Source organism: Pteropus medius, unplaced genomic scaffold (assembly GCF_902729225.1).
Source record: "Pteropus medius unplaced genomic scaffold, Ma_sr-lr_union100, whole genome shotgun sequence".
Lineage (NCBI taxonomy): Eukaryota > Metazoa > Chordata > Mammalia > Chiroptera > Pteropodidae > Pteropus > Pteropus medius.
This window is the reverse complement of record NW_024340692.1, coordinates 2,973,064-2,994,623: the sequence shown is the minus strand read 5'-3', so window position 1 is coordinate 2,994,623 and position 21,560 is coordinate 2,973,064. Positions and strand designations below refer to the sequence as shown.

The 21,560-nt window shown below is 31.3% G+C and overlaps 1 protein-coding gene across 5 annotated transcripts in view; it reads left to right on the top strand.

Annotated features, from left to right (window-relative positions):
* Positions 1 to 21,560, top strand: part of CNTLN (centlein) — a 255,643-nt gene that overhangs the window by 208,585 nt on the left and 25,498 nt on the right. For all 5 annotated transcript variants that reach the window (XM_039870922.1, XM_039870887.1, XM_039870754.1 and 2 more), the window contains 5 exons: positions 9,655 to 9,846; positions 15,349 to 15,446; positions 16,942 to 17,068; positions 18,460 to 18,597; positions 19,162 to 19,347. In XM_039870922.1, the coding sequence (XP_039726856.1) occupies positions 9,655 to 9,846; positions 15,349 to 15,446; positions 16,942 to 17,068; positions 18,460 to 18,597; positions 19,162 to 19,347 (741 nt within the window). The remainder of the gene's footprint in view (positions 1 to 9,654; positions 9,847 to 15,348; positions 15,447 to 16,941; positions 17,069 to 18,459; positions 18,598 to 19,161; positions 19,348 to 21,560) is intronic.

Genomic DNA, 21,560 nt, shown 5'->3' with positions numbered 1-21,560 from the left:
TATATTGTCTGAATATAGTTTTGGTTCCAAATATCTGTCTCTGTACTTAGAATTTGGTATGTATTGAGGGAGCTTTTATTTTCATAACTAGAACAGATGATTTGAAATAACACCTACAGTTGAGTTCTTCTTGCTATGAATATATCAAATATTGTTTTTCTATGAATATTTGAAAGTCAGTTGTATTAGTTAATTTTCCAAACTTAAGTTATAATACGTTCTTACTGATTTTTTTTTCCATAGTTGTGGGGACAGAAGTTTAAATGATGCGGTTTCATTCCAGTCCAGTTGTATTCATTAGTTTAGTTATTCAGATTATTTTGAAACACACTATATTGCTCATATCACATGGATTAATATTTACTATAAATGCCTATAATGTCAAAACTATTAAAACAAATTAAAAGATACATGCTAAATGTTTTTAGTATCTGGGGATGTTTTGAGAATTTAAAGTATTAATAAACTTTTACACAATTTGACATTTGAAATAATAGTGTTGCTTTTCATTTTGAGAAATCATATTCAAACATATTTATAAAATAATTATTTAATTGGGCATTACCTAGAACTCACATTACAAAGTATAAGGGCATTGAATTAATTTTACTCCTTGAAAATGTTACTGAGAGTAGCATATCTCTTATCCATATGCAGATATCCATATTTCTTTGATAGAATCTAATTTGAACGCATCAAGACAGATTGGCATTTTCCGTACCATAAAAAATTGCTTTGTTAATTGCAAACCATATTTAGTATGACCTTATAACAAAGTAGCACCTTAAGTATCATGCTTTGTCTTTAATGTGCACATTGGAGCTGGGTTCATCTGTATTAGACAAGTACACTTCATGAATAGTTTTTTCCTGATAGGCAATTAGCAGTAATTAGGAAGATTCACCTCAATAAGATGTCAACATGAGATTGTTTAAAAAAGTTGAATGTCAGTGACTTAAAAAGAAAGTTCTTCTGACACATAGGTATGGCATGTGAAACATGAAATGTTAATTTAACTTTTCTGCTTATTATTCATGCACAATATTATTTTGTCATTCAGACACTACACTGACAGAGTGTAAAGGGTGTTAAAATAGTGCTGCTAGAATAAAAAGAGGATTAATCTACCATTGGCCAATTAGCCAAAGGGTACTTAATGGTCTCTAAAGGCTACTGAAGTCTAACTACTAGCAAAAGCATTGGTAAAAAGTCCTCTATCTTACCTTCATTTGCTTGACATTTAGTGAAACATACTGTAGGCTTTTAATAACTGCATTTGTCAGAAAATGGTTTTATAAATGAGCAATGTAATAACTCAGTGTATTTTTCATAAGAAATTTTGTTACATAAATAATTTCATCTCTGCCTAAGATCTTTTTTCTTTTTTCTTTTTTTTGGGGGGTGGTTTTTAATTTTTAATTTTTTTTTTTAAAAAAAATCTCAACTATCAAAACAAAGGAAAATTCATGCTTTAAATTTAAAACACTTGTTACTAACTTGAAAGAGTTATTAATCTGAACCATTTATTTTCGTAGATAAGCACTTGTATGGAAAATATTCTGCTAGTGACCTAGAAACCCGTGTAATTTTCTTTGTAACTCATATAATGTTTTAATTAAGTGACTGTGCTTTTAGTCTTATACACGTACAACATAGAGAATTTTATTTCTTTTAGTTTTATTCCTTGTAAAAGAATAATATTCCCAGTGAAAGAATAGTGATTCTATTCACAGGAAGGAGAATTATCATTAAAATCATGGTGGCTTTCTAGGACATTCTTGCCTATAGAATTCACATAGATATTGTTCAACTAGAATTTTGTCTCCAATCTTTTTGCTATAATTCTGGTAACAAAATTATGCTATTATAATTTTTAAAAATCACAACAAGATTTCAAAACTGCTGTCTCTACTTAAGTGCGAACCAAAACAATCTGACTGGGAGATATAAATCAACTTATTTATGTAATCAACATGAAGTAGCCTTACTCAATATTCTCGGTCCTATGCTGAATTCAAGATTAAAGATTTAGGTGAAATAATTGGAAACAGACTATTCCCACTTAATGATTGTTTTCCTCTACTTTGACTGTCAAAGACTTTGGGTTCAAAAGAAGAAAAATAACAGGCCCCACTATTGTTGTAGATGGAAACTGACGCTCTCACTTTTTACTCTGGTTACTGATTGACCTTTTCCAACATTTGACATCTAACCTTTGCCCCAACATGGACTGCAAAGCATCCTTCTGCCACCAACTATTTCCTCCATAGACTTCTCAGAAACTTTGCTCCTGTGACCCTGACATTCAACCTCACATTTAGCTGGATTTTCTAGAATTTCCATGTGTCTACTTTTCAGATCCCACTATCCCAACTAAAAATGCTTTTCAAATTTTTTAAATGGTTTATGACTTTAAGTTTCTAATCCAGTGGTAAAAAACATGTGGGGAGGACTGAGCAGTGTCTTTCAATACTATATTGTAGTTACTGTTCAGAAGAAAATGTTAGGTCAGAATCCATCTCTTATTAGAAGTGAAGATCTGTACCACATCCCATTCCTTTTCCTTGGAGCACTGCTCCTCAACTAGTTGAATACTCAAAGCATTTTCATGACATGTGCCACGGCTAGCATCATCACCATTGAGTAGACAGATGTTTAATATTTTCATCGAGATCAGAAAGTATCTAAAATTTATTGTTTGGGGGTGATTAGGGAAATTATTTCTTTAGGTTTAATTTTTTTCTAAGCTCTTTACTTCTTTTCACAGAAGCCTTTTACTTCTTTTACTTCTTTTCACTTGGGCTGTGGAATATTTTCCGTGGGCTCTGTTTTATTTTTTTCTAATAATTCATTCTTGAACATTAAAATGTTTACAGAGACTCCCTGTTGAAGAAGGGATTCTCTATCTCCCCAGGGCTGCCCTCAGTTTCTTCATCCATGTTCTGGTGATACTTTCTGTAGAGTAAAAATTGGACAGTAGGGTGGTTGCAGATCTGGCTGTGGTTTTTAACGTTCTGTGCAGCTCCTAGGAAACATTTGACAAAACAAATCAGAAGAGAACATGGAAGGGGACTGGCTATAACCAGCATTTACCAGATAGAGTTTGAAAGCAGCAGCCGTTCCCTTAGCTCTCTGTTTTATTTCCTCAGTTTATTGGAGTTTATTTATTTACTGCAGTTTTTTGTTACATATTTCTAGGATATAGACCAGTAGCTACCTAAGGGTTGTAACTTTTTGTTATAATCCTTGAAAACACAGAGTTAGTACAGTTCCTACTGCATAGCATGTATAAGAAGAACAAATGATAGGTTAACTCAGTTTCTGAATCTAGATATTCTTTTCAAAATCTTCCAGAAAATGTTAAGTTGAGGCCCAGAATAAAAGGAATTCATTAATGAACTCCCATGTAAGACCACAAGGGAGAATACGTCAAGGACGCTTATTTGCCCTGTTCATGGGATTCCACAGTTACTGTCGAAAGCAGCAAAAGGAAGCTTCGGGCTAGAGGATTTTTCTTGGCAATTAAACTACAAAATGCAGATTTGGTAGAGACAATTTATATTTCTAGCATAGAAAATGGAACAAACTTTTAAAAGAAATTGAAGAAATAAAATGAACACAAACATGGATAAGGAGAAGAAATTTAAACTAGAATGAGGATATTATACACTATTCACTATGGGGTTCAGGATACTTGCTCAAAGTAGGGCAGGGTGGCAATAAGGGAACAAGGAATACCTTTAAGAAAGGGGTGGAGTTTTTAAAAATTGGGCCTCATATTAATTTTCCTTGCTACGAAACAAATTACTACAAATTTACCAATTTAGAAACAATGTACACCTTCATTCCCTCAGTTTCCATGGTCAGGAGTCTGATACAGCTTAGTGGGGTCCTCTGCTCAGAGTATCACAAAGATACAATCAGTGTGTCAGCCAGGCTGCCTTCCTTTCTGGAGCTCAGGCTTTTCTTCCAAGCTTGTGGGTTTCTTGGGAAAATTTGGTTTCTTGTGGTTGTAGGACTGAGGTGCCCATTTTCTTGTTTGCTACTGGTCAAGGACCATTCTCAGCTCCCGAGGCCTTCCTTAGGTCCTTGACTTATAGCCCCATCCATAGTTCTTTCATAACATGGCAAATTACTTCTTCAAGACCAGCAAGTGAATCTCTCTGACCTCAGAGATGGCCCCTGGGCTTCTGTTAAAGGGCTCACCTGATTAGGTCAGGAGAAGCCAGGATAATCTTGCTTTTGATTAACTCAAAGTGGTGTGACTGGGGGCCATAATTTACATCTACAGAATTCCTTTTGCATATAACATAATGCAAATAATGTAATCATGGAAGTGAGGACCCATCATATTCATGGGTCCCATCCACATACAAGTGAAGGGTATTATACAGGGATGTGGATCATTGAGGGTCATCTGAGTATTCTGCCTACTGCAGTGCTCATTACTGCAGAATGAATTTTCCAATATGTTCTTGTTTCTTCTTACAGTTGCTTAGAGGGTTGTTTCCTTTTCAGAGACTTATGCTTCCTTAATGTTATTTTTAAATAAATAATTAATAACTAGTGCCTAGTTTTAAACTTTTATAGTGTTAAGTTCTATTTTATAACCTTTTGTTAGAGTAATTGACTACACATAAATTAATACAAATCTCAGTACTTATTTTCATTGAAGTCAACTTTTAATCCATTTTCTGTTTGCCCCAAGAATACTCACTGGGGGTGCTTGTGGCTGCACCGTTTACCCCAAGATAACTCGACCTTACCCCCAAAGTTTGCCATATAATATCTCACTGTTATTATTTTCTCATCGCTCTATATCAAGTGTCTTTGGAAACAAATGGCATCATTCTGTTTACAGAATTCTGTTTTTAGTAGTGGTGTTTCCATTTATAAAATATAATAATTCTCGATTGCTGAAAATGTCAAATCCTAGAAAATGTAGCATTCCTATGCATGATGTTAACATCGTTCCTGAACTGTTGTTAGCCAAAGATTCATTTGATGAATCTAATTTATGTATACATTTCTGTTATATTAGTATTAGAGACAAATTCTGTTTAGAAATAACTCTAAAAACAGTTTTTAATATTTTATTTTCACATTGAAAACCAGTCAGATTTGCTTCAGCCTCAAAAGAGTGTGTTTATGTAAAATTAAATTAACACTGGCAGCGAGCTGACTTTTTTTTTTTTCCTAAATGGAAAATAGGTTAAATTGAAATGAACTTTTAAAAGATTGTGGAGGGATTGCAGTACTGTGACATAAAAAGAGTATTACATCTGCCTTCAGTGAGCTTGTAGCCTAGTAGGGATCCTAAATAAGATCAAATAACTCTCAATTAAGACAAAGTAAGGTTTCTGTCCTAAAAGAAGTTATGGGATTATTATGTTGAGATATATATATATATATATATATATATATATATATATATATATATATATGAAATTGTTGATATATATATGTTGATATATATATGTTGATATATATATTGTTGATATATATATATGTTGATATATATATTGTTGATATATATATTGTTGATATATATATATATGATGTTGAGATATATATATATATATATATATATATATGAAATTATAAGATTATCATATATATTTAAATATAAAAACAAAGGTTTTATTAAGCCAGGTCCTCAGCCTTTAAGAAACTTCTCAAACTATATGGTAGCATTTACCACAAGGTAATAATGCTAACAATAATGCTGCAGATTTAAAATGTACTGGGTGCTGTCACAGATACTTAAGAAAATTCTGTGCTAGATATTAGGAAAATGCACATCAAACCACAATGAAATACCATCTCACTCTTGTTAGAATAACTGTTATCAACAGGACAACAAGTACTAACAAGTGATGGAGAAGATGCGGAGAAAAAGGAACCCTCATACACTGCTGGTGGGACTGCAAATTGGTGCAGCCACTATGGAAAACAGTATGGAGGTTCCTCAAAAATCTAAGAATTGATCTACTATATGATCCAGCAATCCATCTACTGGGTATTCACCCCAAAGACTTGAAAACTCATATACAAAAAGATATTTGCACACTGATGTTCATAGCCGCATTATCACGGTGGCCAGGACATGGGAGCAACCAAAGTGTCCTTCAATAGATTGGCTAAAGAAGCTGTGGTACATATATACAATGGAATATTACTCAGCCATAAGAAGAGATGAAATAATGCCATTTGCCACAACATGGCGAAATAAGCCAGACAGAAAAAGTTGATAACACTTAGTGTGGGATATAAACCTAAAAGCAACAAATGAACAAGACAAACAGAGACTCATGGACATGGACAATAGTCTAGTGGTTACCAGAGGGGAACAGGGGAGAGGAGGGGGGAGGCGGGAGGTAGACAGGATAAAAGGGGTCAAATATGTGGTGACAGAAAGAAATCTAACTATGGGTGGTGGACACACAATGCAATATATATATGCCTTACTATTGAATTGTACACCTGAAACTTACTGGATTTCATTAACTGATATCACCGTAATAAAAATAAATAAATAATTGGAAAAAGAAAGGAAATTCTACCCTCAAAGTTACCTTCGTTAGGTAACCAGCATCGTCTCTGTTTGTGAGGAAAGGAAGTGAAATGACTGCTCAGCATCACTCAGCTGGTAAGCAGTGGATCCAAAACTAGAATCCAGAAATTATGACTCTTCCATGTGTTTTATTATCATTTATGGTTTTAGTATGACTCAAGTATTTACTTTAAAATTTTTGGTTATAAATGGAAATGTAATAAGATAGAAATAGGAATCATGGTTTTGATTAAAAAATGACAATTTTGTAAGTAATCTTAATTATTGGTAGATTTTAGAGCACAATATTTTTCTAACAAGATCACCACAGAATTGTCTCACATGCCAAACCAAGTGTAAACAAAGAAAGTTATTTCTACTTCTTGTGTCATCTATAGCACTTCTCAAATAAGAAATAGAATCTTTCAACTGAAAGAAGTCAGTAATAGAGCCATAATTATTTGTCCAAAATTCTAAGGGATAATCAAAGGATTCTAAACTGATGACCTGTTTCCTCTACAGGTGCTGTGTAGCATTTTGAGGCATATATAACTAATATTAGAAATATGTTTTAAAGATTGTAGACTTAAAGTACTATTTAATCAAAACATGATCTATATTTTAATATATCATAAGTCATTGGATTTGTTGTCTCCATATTTTCAGTGTTTCTTCATTTAAACTTTTATATTGTTAAATAAAGTTAAAATCTACATATATATGTCTTTTAGAGAAACATATTTATTGGCTTGGTCTTTCCTCAATGAAGGATATATTTATAGTGTCTGACCTGCCACTGTGGAAGGAATAGACAGAAATCTAATGGCATACAAGTTTAACAAATGAGAGAAGCCACTGGGGCTGTTTATAGGAAGAAAAGAGCCTCATCAAAGTTTAGTCTTCTTTTTTGCCTGAGACCTAACTAGAATTGTAACCATAAGTTATGTCAGACTGAATTAAAATCTCAAAAAGTCTAATTTAGATGCAGAGCATTAATTTTCAGGATCGAAAAATGCTTTAGTGCATACTAAACTAAAAGCTAATAATATTACATTGTTAATAAAAGTACATTTTAATTTATATAGTGATAAACTAATAGAAAGATTATAAATACCAGCTGAAATTAATGTGTCTTTTTAGCACCATCTGTGATACAAATAGGGAGACTTGAGTTTCTGAAAACTTTCTTTTGGTTCTTACTATACAGAAGGCATTGTTTGTAGATACTATGGAGAATACACAGTGAACAAAGACATAGTCCTCTCTCAAGGATTTACTAGGTATTGAGGTTGAGGAACAGGCACAGTGTTTTGGGTACGAAGAGAATGGAAAAGCTACTTTGGTGAAGAATAGAGTATTTTTCATAAAAGAGAAATAATAAGCTGCTTTTAAGCATGGGAGAGAATTCAGCAGAAGGAAACACCATATAGTCATTGACGTAGAAATGGCAGACAGGTTTGGGAAATGGCAGGCCAATTTGACCTCAAGTGACATCTGACTAAAACACAAACTGAAGGTAAATCTTAGCTTTATGTAATCACAAACATCTGAGCTTTACGCTACATGGGTGAGGAAATTTGAAGGGTTTTGGAATAAGGGAACGGCAGGTCAGTGTAGTTTTAGGAAGTTGTATTAAAGATGGTTTGAAAGTAGAGAAAGATTGGTTGCGGAGAGATGTGTTATTACAGTACTCTCAGTGGGATTATGAGAGTCTTCATTAAGGAAGTGACAAGGGAATGAATTTATAGAACCTGACAATTGACCGGACATAGAGAATCAATAAACAAAGAGGGAGTCGGATTCGAGCTTGGATGATAACCAAGATTTTCAGTTTTAAGGAAATTATGAGTATGCTTTTAGATATTAATTATTAGCTTTCTTCAGGAAAGTTTGTGAATGAAAATTTCCTGAGATTCCATAGAGCTATACTTGTAGATCATAAGTTAAAATATATATATATAGCCAAAGAAATTTTTACCAAACATTTTTTATTTCACCAAAACATAGTTTAATACCAACTATATCATGCTCTAGTTTTGAATCCAATCTGAAATATTCATATTTAACAGTCTGTACATGCATACACAAATGTATACATAATTATAGATTTATTTGTATAGTTTCTAGAAGTTGTGTTGAAATATAGTGTTAATGCTTAACTTATTATGTCCCATATTTACATTTCTGTACATGTTAGCTACATCTCTTGCTGCTTCTAATTAGAATTCTTAGCAAAGACAGGTTTTTTCCCTTCTGAGAGATTTCAGTACCATTTTGTCTAATTGTTCCTTATGTTAAACTGCCATATTATAAGCTTCTTTGGAATAATAAAATAGTATCACAGGTATCCTCTTAAGAAGCTCTGAGTTGTTATGCCATTACAGCTTGGTGGCATTCTGCTGACTACAGATTGGTGTGAGAAGGGCTAACATTAAGACAGTTTCTTTTACACTGTTTCATAAAAAAATTACCAGTATGTTATTAGAAATTCAAATGTAAAGAGTTTAGTGCAGTCTACCTCAAACACTACAAAGAGGGCTTGTCAACTATCAATCAAGTACATGAGGCTGAGTGAATGTGTTTGTATGCTATTTATTTGAACTAAATCTCTAATAAGCCTCTTCTGCTAATTGGAGTTAACGTTTATGTTGCTAAATGAGAAGCATTTTGGCTGCTGTAGAGGGTGGTAAGACCTACCCAGTGGAATAAACAACTAACATCTGTTATCCGGTCCTACTCCAGCTTGACTTTTACCAGTTAAGTACATCAGCCCTGAAGTCAAGGTTATCAAGTATGTGAATCCCTGGCTCACCCATGTATACGTGAAGGCAAAGAAACAGCACATCATGAGTAAAGACCAGCCAATCAAAAGCTATTGAGTGTAGCTGGTCCATTTTATTTTAACCTTTACAAGCCATACGACCTTTAAAAACTATTAGAGGTTATAATTTTTAAAAAGTTCTTATAATAACTATTTTTATAATTAATTTAACTTATTTCCTTTAACATTTTTCTACCTTTAGAATTTTATGGCAATAATTGTTAGATTAAATGGAATGACATTTTTAATATATTTATATTTATTTTCTTTTTTAAAAAAGAAGCTAAATTTGGATTTGGCTGAGCTTCGGAAAGAAAAAGAAGACTTACTAAAGAAATTGGAGTCCTCATCTGAAATTACAAGTTTGGCAGAAGAAGTTTCCCGGGTAACAGTCCCACGGATACAAATTACATCAGTTGGTCCTTCAAGAAGCATGGATTTGGAAATTAAGCAATTGCAGTGTAAATTAAAGGTGAATATATACTTTATTAAAGATGAAAACATGTATTGAGTTATTGAATCCTTAAAGATGTGTTTATATCAATTCTAATTTAATTCCAGTAATAAGGTAAATTATGCATCAGTAGTCCAAAAATTATGTGTACTATGTTCAAGATAGAAAGATGGGTCTTTCTATTTTAGCCTGGTAGATTCTTGTCTAGTAATTCCTAATACTAGTCTCTGAAAAAAATGATAACATACCATGATTTCCTAACTTAAGAGATGAAGGAAACTGGACATTGTCATTCTCTTCCATTACTCAGCAACTCAATCTGCCCCCCCATTTCTCCCTCCACTGAACACAATTTCTTGCAGACAGGTAATGTATCAACCAACATAAATAGAATGTTTCCCTCTACACACTTGCTGCTATTTTTATTTAGTTGTTGTTGGTTGGAGATGAGGAAGGTGGAATAAAGTAAGGGAAGGGAGTACAGAGCAAAGGTGGGTTGGTTTAATAGATTTAAATAAGTTAAACTTGAGAATGAGAATAAAAAGCAGTGTTCCTTTTGTTTATAAATAATTTTATCTAAGTCCAGATGAAACTGTCAACAACTTAAAAGTAAGGCTGACCTTAGTTGAAATAGAATTATCTTGTAAGAAACAAGATTTGTGAGTTTTAATTGGAAAATTAATTTGCACGCTACTTAAAACAAGCTCATTTATTCCTCGTGTATTCAATTATTTTCTTCATTGGGGATTGGTAGCTGGAAGCTAGAAGGACAGTGTATATGGTACTATTGCTATAATGAGAGGCACTAGAAAGAAAATTCTGGTTGAAAATGCACAGAGTACATTAGGAATTGAGTAACTGTGATGTTAAGAGGATATTAGAACGATGACTTGTCAAATAGGTGTTTTCAATTCAGATGTGATATATGCACTCTCCAATAATATCTTTAAATGAACAATTACAAATAGGATAAAATAGGATTAAGTTTAAAGTAAATGAATACATCATTGCTTGAAAGTATTTGCTTTATTAATAATAATCGGGTATACACAGTCATGAATTTAGATGCTTGTTGAATATCATCTTCTTCAGATAGTGTTTATGTACAGAACTTGCTCCAGCCACTACGTTTTATAAGTTTAAGTATTTTACACAGGAGAAACGTGAGAAAAAAATCTTGTAGGCTTGAGTGCATATATCTTCTCATAAAATGTGTTTCTGTCTCTGAAACAGTGGAATAAAATTTATAAATAGAATATTTTAGTGTTTAGGTTTCTATATAGAGGTTAAAAATCATTGAGATATTCTTTGGTCTTATCTACTACAGACACTTTTATTCATATTCTGTGATTCTTATAATTAAGTCCTCATGAGCCTAACATTAGTTTTCACCAAAATAAAATAGAATGTTATATCTAGTAATGTCCAATCTGACTTCTAAATTTTTTTAAATTGTTAGTAGTTGTAAGTTGATTTACATTTTACTTATTCAGTTTTACTTAGCACCTATAGTCTAACCTAATTTTGGTAATAATAGGCCCATAAAAATATCTATGTTGTTTGCATTATGGTTTCCCGTGATGTATAAGCTTTTACACACAGATAAATCTCTCTCTCACTTTGGAGGAATCACAAAGGTGAGACCAAGACTGCCTAAAGCAATTTAGACCACACTTGACATAAGTTTGAAGTGACATTGTCCATTTCAAGCCTGGAGTCCCAGAACACTGATCAGGCTGCATAGGGACAAAAAGGATAAATCTTTACTTTTGTCTTGTTTCATGTTTTAATATGGAAATATCCTACAAGACCATATACTTTTAAATATATAATACTCTCTGCTACTACAAATTTCTGTTTGACTCTGTATTAGTTTGCCGGGGCTACCATAAAAAAAATACCACCAACTGGCTTAAGTAATAGAAATTTCTTTTCTCATAGTTTGGAGTCTAGAAGTCCAAGGTCAAGGTATCTACAGGTTTGGTTTATTCTGATGCCTCTTTCCTTGGCTTGTGGATGGCCACCTTCTTGCTGTGTCCTCATGTGGTTGTCCTTCAGTCTGGGTGATCTGTGTCCTAATCTCCTCTTCTTGTAAGTCCACCAGTCTTATGGGAACAGGCCCACCCATAGGACCTCATTTTGCTTTAATTACCTCTTTAAAGGCCCTATCCAAATACAGTTACATTTTGAGGTACTGGGGTTAGGACTTCAACATATGAATTTTGATGGAACACAAGCCCATAACAGGTATCAAATTGCTAACATAATAATTTACCAAGAAATAACTTATTTTCTAGTTGATCTTTTTATGCATAAGAAAAGGTCTAAATACATCTTTTTAAATTTTATCCGAATAATATAGACTTTTCTATGTAAATTCTTAGATGTATTTCTCAAATGTACATGGTTTATTCAGTAATTAGAGTACTTGTACATTTTCAATATCTTCATTTTTACCCATATTAGACATTTCCTCAAGGTACCCAACTTTATATAGATAATAAAATATTTAGAGACATATAAATTCCTTCCAGTGTACATATATATATATATATATATATATCATTTATTTATATTTAGTTTAATTGTTTAATTTATAATTCTTTATACAATCTGGATTTAATAGTACTCCAATTTACATTTGTGATTCTTTGACTTCCTATTATTAAAAGCATTCTTTTTGGTATAAATCACATTCTCTTCCAGATTCCTATCAAATTAATAACAAACAGTAGTTTTTAAACTACTTTTCTTCATATATAATTTATTTTCAGGCTGGTTCTAAGTCTTTCACAAATATTAACTCATTTAATCCCCATTTCAACCCTGCAAGATAAGTTCTATTATTATCTCTGCTTTACATTTGAAAAAACTGGGACACAGAATGAATAAGTTACTTGTCCAAGGCCATACAGCTACTAAGAGCTAAGATGAGAACTCGAGCCATCTGGTTCTAGAGTCTGTGCTCATACCCATTACACTATGAAAATTTTAAAATATATATTTAATAAAGTTAGGAGAGTTTTAACTGGGATGAATTCTCACCATTGTGACATTTTTGAAATATGTGTTTTTTTACAATGTTAAGTCATGCTGCAGATAAATATTATGTATTAGGAAATGGAAAAGGGTCAGAGGACTGGGTTTTGATCACTCTTTGTCCCCTAACTTCTTGTAAGACCTGATGGGGGAAATTACTTAACTTCTCCAGAGATTTAAAACAGGATTTTTGAGTGTCAAATGAAATAGTTGTGAGATTTAGAGATTCTGGCAAAAGTATATATCAAGCTGGCATTGTTTTATTTACTATAATTCAGTAATGTCTCGATTATCCAGAAGTCAATGTTATAGCATTGGAGACACCTAAAATAACAGCTGTAAGTCTAAAAACAAAATAATCAAACAGCTCTCTTAAAATCCGTTTAATTTATTCCACTGAAGATATTGTCAGACTTCATTTACTGCCTGTTGTCTCTTATTTTAAATACAACTCTAATAAGTTTGTTTAACTTCTCAGCAGAAAACACCTCAAAAGCAGCAAATTAGAGGTATGCAAATTAAAAGGGCAGGATGATTGTTTTTAGACAGAAATATTGACAGAAGCAAGAAATCATTATCAACAGATTGACAGAAGAAAAAAAGAAAATATAAAAATGTTAAGGTAAAAATACAAAATTAGAAAAACAGCAGTCCAGGCCATTTAGAGTAGGAGTAAGTAGCCATTTATATCATAATAGTTCTTAAAAGCATCACTATATAATGATACTGTGATAATATATATAGTAATATGACATAATATAACAATAATATTTATAATATAATATCACTTTAATAAAGTATCTATTAGCTTAATGTAATTGTAGATGTATATATTTCTAAATGATGAACAATCATTCTAAAAAGAATTTAAGATTAATGATTAAAAGAAAAGCTTCAATTATCTGGTAAGTTCACTAGTGTGGAACTTCTTATTCTGGCATTGCTAGAAATAAGACACTATTCATCGCTTTTCAAAACTTTTAATATTCAATACACTTCCATGTTGAGGTAACCTTGGGTTTTTAAAAAATTAATATAATATTTAGTATAAAAATGAAAACAACAGCAGTTTATTATTTATGACCCATTGGGTTGACTGTAAAATTATTTCAAAAATTTTTATTTACATATGCTACACCAATCAGATATTTAAAGTCTGTCTAAAGCTGACATATTTACATTGTGTGATTAATGGTTTCTTCTTGTCAGATTTATATTTTTTTAGCATGAGTCAGTAAAATCTAGGAATAATTTTAATAAAAACAATTGTAGTTACTAGAAACATTAGCGAAATAACTACTTCAAATATTTTTAAAGCTATCATGTTTTATAATATTTATATTAGTCTAATACTTTCAAATTTAGCAAATGAATTAATGTATATCAATACTGTCTTGCAGCTGGAAAAACCAAAATATCAAAAAAACCTAAGTCATTTCTCAGATTACATGTTTACTTGGAACTTGAGTCAAAGTTGAAAGTTAGGGGTCCTAACACTCTAATTACTACCTCTGGCTCCTAGGCTGCACGGACAACGAATACCAAAAAGCTGTATATATAAATAATAATTAGTATTATTAATAAATTCAAGTTAGGAACTATTTAGTATTAATTAGATTCTCATCAGTTATCTATTACTATCTAAGAAATTATCCAAACATATAGTGGCTTAAAACAATATCAATTTATTATTTCTTATCATCCAATGGGTTGACTGGACAGTCCTTTTGCTGCTGTCTTCTGGGTTCCTTCATATGCCTGCATTCTTCTAAACCAAGGATTTACCTGGCCTGGAAGTTCCAAGATAGCTTCACTCATGGGCCTGGCAGTTGGTCAGCTGGCTGTCATCTGGAGTACCTCAGTATTTCTCCAAATGGTCTTTTCCTCTCTATTTCTTAGAAGGTGATCCCAGGGCAAGCTACAAGGGTTTATACCCATGATCTGATACTTACACAATTTCATTTCTGCTACATCATTTTGGTCAAAGCAAATCACAGGCCAGTTCAGATTTAAAGGGTTGGGAGATGGATTCTACCTCTTGATGGGGAAAAGCAGCAAAGCATTTGTAATCATAATTGAGTTTGTTACAGGTTACTAGTAAATCTAGCATTATTTTTAAGTGATCTTATTAAACTATTAAAATACTTAATTAATCACATACACATTTACATTTTATAAAGACAATCCACATCTCCTGTAAATGTAGATTTGGGTTGCATGTACTGTTTTCAATTGTTATATGATTGTGTACCTCTGTGGTTTTGGTATGTTATGTAAAAACTTTAGTATGCCTCAGTATTTCTATTAAAACATATAAAATAAGGCATTTGAAAATATTTAAATGTTCATTTTAATTATAACTATAATCACTGCAAATTTATTACTCTTCATGAGAATGGCATCTATTTTGATATCTATTTTTATGCCGTTTTAGAACAAGATTGAAAGGTATATTTGAATATGTGTGTATTTTTAACCTAGAATGCAACGAATGAACTAACTAAACAGTCATCAAATGCGAAGTCTCTGAAATATGAACTCCTAGCGAAAGAAGAACACATAAAGGAAATGCATGAAAAGTATGTTCTTCATATTTTTATCCATTGTATTTGGTGCCACCTAGTGGCAGTTAGTATTAAACATTGCACCCCAAAAAACAATACCAACTTAAAAATTGTTTTCTTTCCTTAGTTCATCCTTGAGCCTACTTAAGATGAAAATTTAAGGAATATTACATATAGTCTAGTTGATGGCAATATAGTTACTGTTTTTTAATTAAAGTAATAATATTTAAAGTTATATTTTCCTTAGAGTAAACATTTAATTTTGAATAAACATTAGTGGTCTAAAGACTATGAACAAAAAACTTTAGAATATAGTAATTATTTTGTCAAAGATGTGTACGTAGATTGATCCTTATATTAGATTTAATACCTAAGCTTATAAAGCTAAGGTGGAAAAAACGGAAAGTTTAATTTGTATTTAAAATAACTGGAGGGTTAAGAAAGTTTATATTTTATGAGTTTATTAATAAAAAAGGGTTTAAAATGTTCTATCTCACAATCTCAAGTTATTTTCTTTCTATATCTTTTATAAATATACTGGAGCTTAGAGGTGATAACATCTTTGATAGAATTCCAGTCTGTCATTGATAATTTTATACATATCAATATTTCACATACATACATGTATACAGTACCACATTATACATGAAAATCACTTAAAAGTGATGTTAACAGATAAAACTATTAGATAAAAAGATTGTTTGATTTTTTTAAACAGACTATCTTGAGGTTTATTTATCTATTTAAAAGCAGTCTTGCTTATTGTGTAACTGTGAGGGCTCTGGAGAAACATTCTTTGAATCCTGGCCCCTCTACCTGCTAGCTCTGTGCCTCAATTTAGTATTAACTCATAAAGTTCTTGTGAGGATTAAATGAGTTAGTACATGTAAAGCTCTATGGCAGTAACTAGCACATAGTAAGTACTCAATATGTGTAGGCTATTGTTATTATAGTGGTAATAGTAGTAGTAGTTATCACTGCATCTACCATTTTATACTCAACATATTATCAACTTAAGCCAAATTAATATGTCAATTCAATCTTATATGATATTAAATTAGAAGATATCATACCTAAGTTTAGTGCCTTTACATGATATTAGATTTTACTTTTGTTTATTAAAGTATGGAATTGTTTCTTATCACTGTTGTGCTTTTTTATGGCTTCTAAATATCACTTTGAATTTTCTTAGCAATGGAAGTCTCTAATTTAAATATAAAATTTTGACTTTTCATAAATTTTGTTAATCTTTCTGAGTTCCTTTTTTGTTTAATGCATTTATAATACTATAATTAGCAAGTCGCAACTGGATTATTGATTTTAGGAGTACTCAAAATGTTAATAGAGCAATATTTATCCCATGCAATTATTTTATTTATTTGCAATTTCATTAATATCAGAAAGCATTTAAAAATTAACAGTATGTATAACATGAGATAATACGTAAGGTATTATCATTGTGAAAGTATTTTCTATCACTTTTGATAAAATGCCTTTTTTACCTTTCAAGGATGTCGCGATTGGAGAGGGATATAACCATGAAAAGACATTTGATAGAAGACTTGAAATTTCGACAGAAAGTAAATTTGGAAAGTAATGAGAGTATTAATGAAATGTTAGAAGATCTTGAAAAAAAGGTATCGATTTTCATGTTCCTGACATATAAAAAAAATCACTTTTCTTAATAAAATTTATAGAAAATAATCATAGAATATATGGGTACTGTAACATAATTATTTGCTCTGAAAGTATATTATTTGTTTTAAAATTCAAGACTCCAAAATCTTATACATAATATAGCACACATTCTCTTAATATTTGTAAATATACCATGAGAAGATAATCAAGTTTAATTTTAAATATATTGAATATTCCCAGGATACATATTTCCATTTTAGTCAGCATTTGATTTTATTTAAACTACAATTTTTTAATGATAGAATCAAGCATATATTTTTAAATGAAAACAGTGGTAACCAATAACTATCTTAAGTTTTTAAAAAGTGTATTACCACAATTTTTTAAAAGTCTTTGTATACTCTTAATTCAATGTTCTTAGGAAGACTTTCTAAGTTATGTAAATGTCTAACCAGTATTCAGTGCACCTGAAATTAATATAATATTGAATGTGGAACTTTAATTGAAATAATATCTTAATATAATAAAATAGTTATGTAATATCTGACTCCAAAGTAGAAATCAGCAATTTGCTGACTAAGAGATAAAAAAAAAAAGATGCAATTTGCACAACTCATAAAGCAGCTTGTGCTTTGGCATTTGCTAAATGTTATACACTCCATAGAGAGCATTTCCCTTACTTTCTTTGTTGGAGATAAAAATTTAAGTAACAATTAGCTCAAATGGATTTAAGAGAGAAAATTTTACATGAGTAACACAAATGAATATGAATTTTCTTACTCTTTCCCCCCAACTCACCCACATAAATTATAATTACTTCCTATAGGTTTTGTTCAGTGTTACTTTTAAATTTTGCATATTTTTAAACTAATAATCATTTTGGATAAAGTCTTAGAATCTTTGTATAAGTAATTATATATCTTTCGTGGCATTAAACAGAAAAAGAAAGACTATTTCTTCTAGTATTTTTTTCAAATGTATAATATGCTGTATTATTTACTTTTATTCTAAAAAGTACATGTAATATTGGAGAATACAACTGAAAATTATCTGTAATTGGGCTTGTTTAAGAATCAAAAACAACCATTCCTGCTTAAGGATGTTTAGGTTAATAATTAAAGGAAATGTAGTTAAAATTAATATTGCATTATTAGATGGAAGACAGATACCAGTATGCATACTTCTTTTGTACAAATTTTGGTTTTGCTATTGGTTTAAGGACTGTTAGTCCTTATTCATGATATGAGTTCTACAAATCTTATTATTCTTGAATTCAATATCATTTATGAGAAAATAAATGAAATTAGACTTATTAATGTATTTGTTTGATTTCTGGCATACTACTAGAATGCCTTTACCAATAGTAATTGCCTCTGTGCTTTCACTTTAGGTGAAGACATTAACTGAGGAGTGTTCCAACAAGAAGGTATCGATTGATTCACTAAAGCAAAGACTTAGTGTCGCTGTTAAAGAGAAGTCGCAATATGAACAGATGTATCAGAAAACTAAAGAAGAACTAGAAAAAAAGGTATCCTTTTAGGGCATTTTAGCTTAGAGATGGCCTATAACAATGTCTCTTTCATTTTTAAAGTTGTAATATTTTCCTTCCCCAAACTATCATGAGCTACTTCAGTGTTTCAGATAACTGCAAAAAACACTTTTTTCTTCACATGAAACACTAAGAATTTGTTTAACATTAAAAGTAGTCCTGTATTAGAGAAACATTCTTTATAATTTCTTGTAAATGAAAACTATTCTTAATAACTGGCACAAATAGATATAATGTTTAGGTCCATTTAAACTTACAAACTAATTAAATATTTCCATTTGATGGCTGAGATCGTTTGCTCTGAAATGGCTTCCATGTTTTTAAAGATTTATAATTTTTAAAAAGCATAAACTAATTTTGATGATAAATATATAAGAATATATGCCCAGGATATTTTATTGAAAATAAAAACAACCATCAATTTTAGCCAAATAAAAGTAAATACATATGTAGAGGTGTGAAAACTTGTCTTTATATGATACATATAAGTAACTCTTCCAAATCTATTTATGAAACAGTCTTATAACTACTGGTCTTTTGCAGGATCTCAAGCTTTCTCTCTTAGTATCAAAAATAAATGAGACTGAATCTGCAATGGCAGAAATTGAAACAGCAGCATCTAAGCATCTTCAAGGATTAGCATTACAAAGTGAGCAGGCTCTAGAAGGTGCACAGAAGAAACTGATGTTAACCAATGAGAAAATAGAAGAGTTCACCAAATTCGTGAAGGTTTGAATTATTTTTGCCTTACTACCTTGTACTTCAGTTCAGGCGGAATTAGTCAGTGGCCTACTTCAGATGATTGGGGGAGTACTTGAAAGTTTCTTTCTTTTTTCCTAACCCAGAAAGCATCTTATCCTACCTAACTTACCACATCGTTCAAAATTTTTCTATAAAAAATTTATTTTTATAGCTGAGTTTAAAATTTTTCCATTCTATTAATATTATTTTCTTAATGTCGACTTAGTTATAAAATTGTAGTAATCATGTAATCAAGGCAGGTATTTTAAGATGAAAGAATTAAGTGATTAATTTCCATTGTATGGTTCTTTTGGAAACCAACCAAGCAAGAACAAACAGAAACTTGTTCATTAAGGCGAGGAGGTGTCTGAACCCCAATCCACAACCTATCAAGACATGGAATGGCTAGAGAAATGGCAAATGACTTAGCAGAACAAAAGGAGGATAAACCCAAGTGCCTACAAAGGTTGCCTATCTAGAAATTATCTGACACCTGAAGAACCTGGAAAGGCTTAGGAGTTGACTCCACAGGGAACCACCAAAGCGGAGGGTGAAGGGGAGGGGCGGTTTGTTTGAAAACCTTATAAGGATCTTTTAGACCTTTGGTCTATACTTCTGACCCACACAGTCAGGCAGTATTCCTCCTTTAACCCTGCTGGAAAAACTGAGAAGCAGCAGCTCTGCTTTCATTGAAATGAAGTACAGAGAGCTGGAAATCTGGTGATTGCACAGCTCCCTTTAATCCCAGTGTGAGTTGTTTATACCTCTGTTTAGTACCTTTTATTCTTCCTTTTATTATACTTAGCAACTAGATCTGTTACCACTAGATAGATTCTGAGTTCCTTAAAGTCAGGGACATGTTTTGTTAACCTCTGTTCCACAATATGTACCATAGTGCCTTGCAAAAAGTCCGCATGCAATAATGATCACTAACTAATCAAATTTTCCATTAGGAATGTGAAATGTTAATAATAATTTTGATATTTAAAAATAACTGAAACAGTTTGACTGTAGTGGGAGAGTCATTCTTTTCTTTTCTTCCAAAATTGCAATGTTCTTTTCTTTTTTTAACTCATCTTGGATGAGTTAAAAAATAGTATAAGTTCCTCATACTATTTTCTTTAGAAGGCTTGCATTATTAAAAACTATTAAAAACTTGCATTGTAATTTCTATCATAGTAGTAGAAATTTACTTAAATATATAAAATATTTTCAATTCATGTATCTTTATAAAATGAAGGTTTAAATGTTCTCCTATGGAATAACACCACCACTTACTGTCTCCTTTCCCAAATAACCCCACCATTATTTGAAGCACACAATTAGCCTTGTTGCATATATAATATATATTAAAGTGTATTTTATATATATATGTATATATATATATATATATATATATATATATATATATTAGTTCTCTCAAATCAGTCTTTTTTTTCTTTTGTGGGGTTCTCTCTCTAGATAGGTCAGTTGTTTAGGTATCTTTTAAGCCTCCAGTAGAGAAGGTCCTCTGGTGAACATATAGTGGACTACTTGCAAGTACCCTTATTCCCTTAGGTATTGATGTTATTTATAGGAAATAATATTCCTGGGCTTATAGATTGAATGTAAGATGGCAAATAACTGGTTATGTATCATGCTATATTCTTCATTCATTTGAAAATAGGAGTTTACAACATTTTATGCCAGTGTTAATAGTATCCTATATTGAACAAATCCGTTACTTTGTTTCCTTGGAAATCATAGATACCTTGGGAGTTTTCTCATTTTAAAAATATCTACAAAATGAATAGAACAAAATATTTTATCTCTTTTATCTCTCGTAACAAAGGTTTCAACAGGTATAAAGTCAAACCAATAATGCCTGACTCGGAGGATCCTAAATGATTGCAGAGTATTAATTTTAGTAAATGTAATTTACCTTTTCCAGATTTAAAATGTCATTTCTTCCAAATGCTTGTTGAATAGTCTCACTGTTTAACTTAATGACAAATACTATCATTGAATATTGTCATTATTTTATTCATGATGTAGAACTATTTTTATTGTGACCTTTAGCTTCATAAACCTTTGTTCTCTTATTTTGTATTTAGCTTGGGTTTTTGTTTGTTGCAATTTTTAGCCAAGATATAAAATATGAAATGCATAATTATAAGATTTATACAAAATGCTAATTCTTTTTTCCTGAAATAATCTCTGAA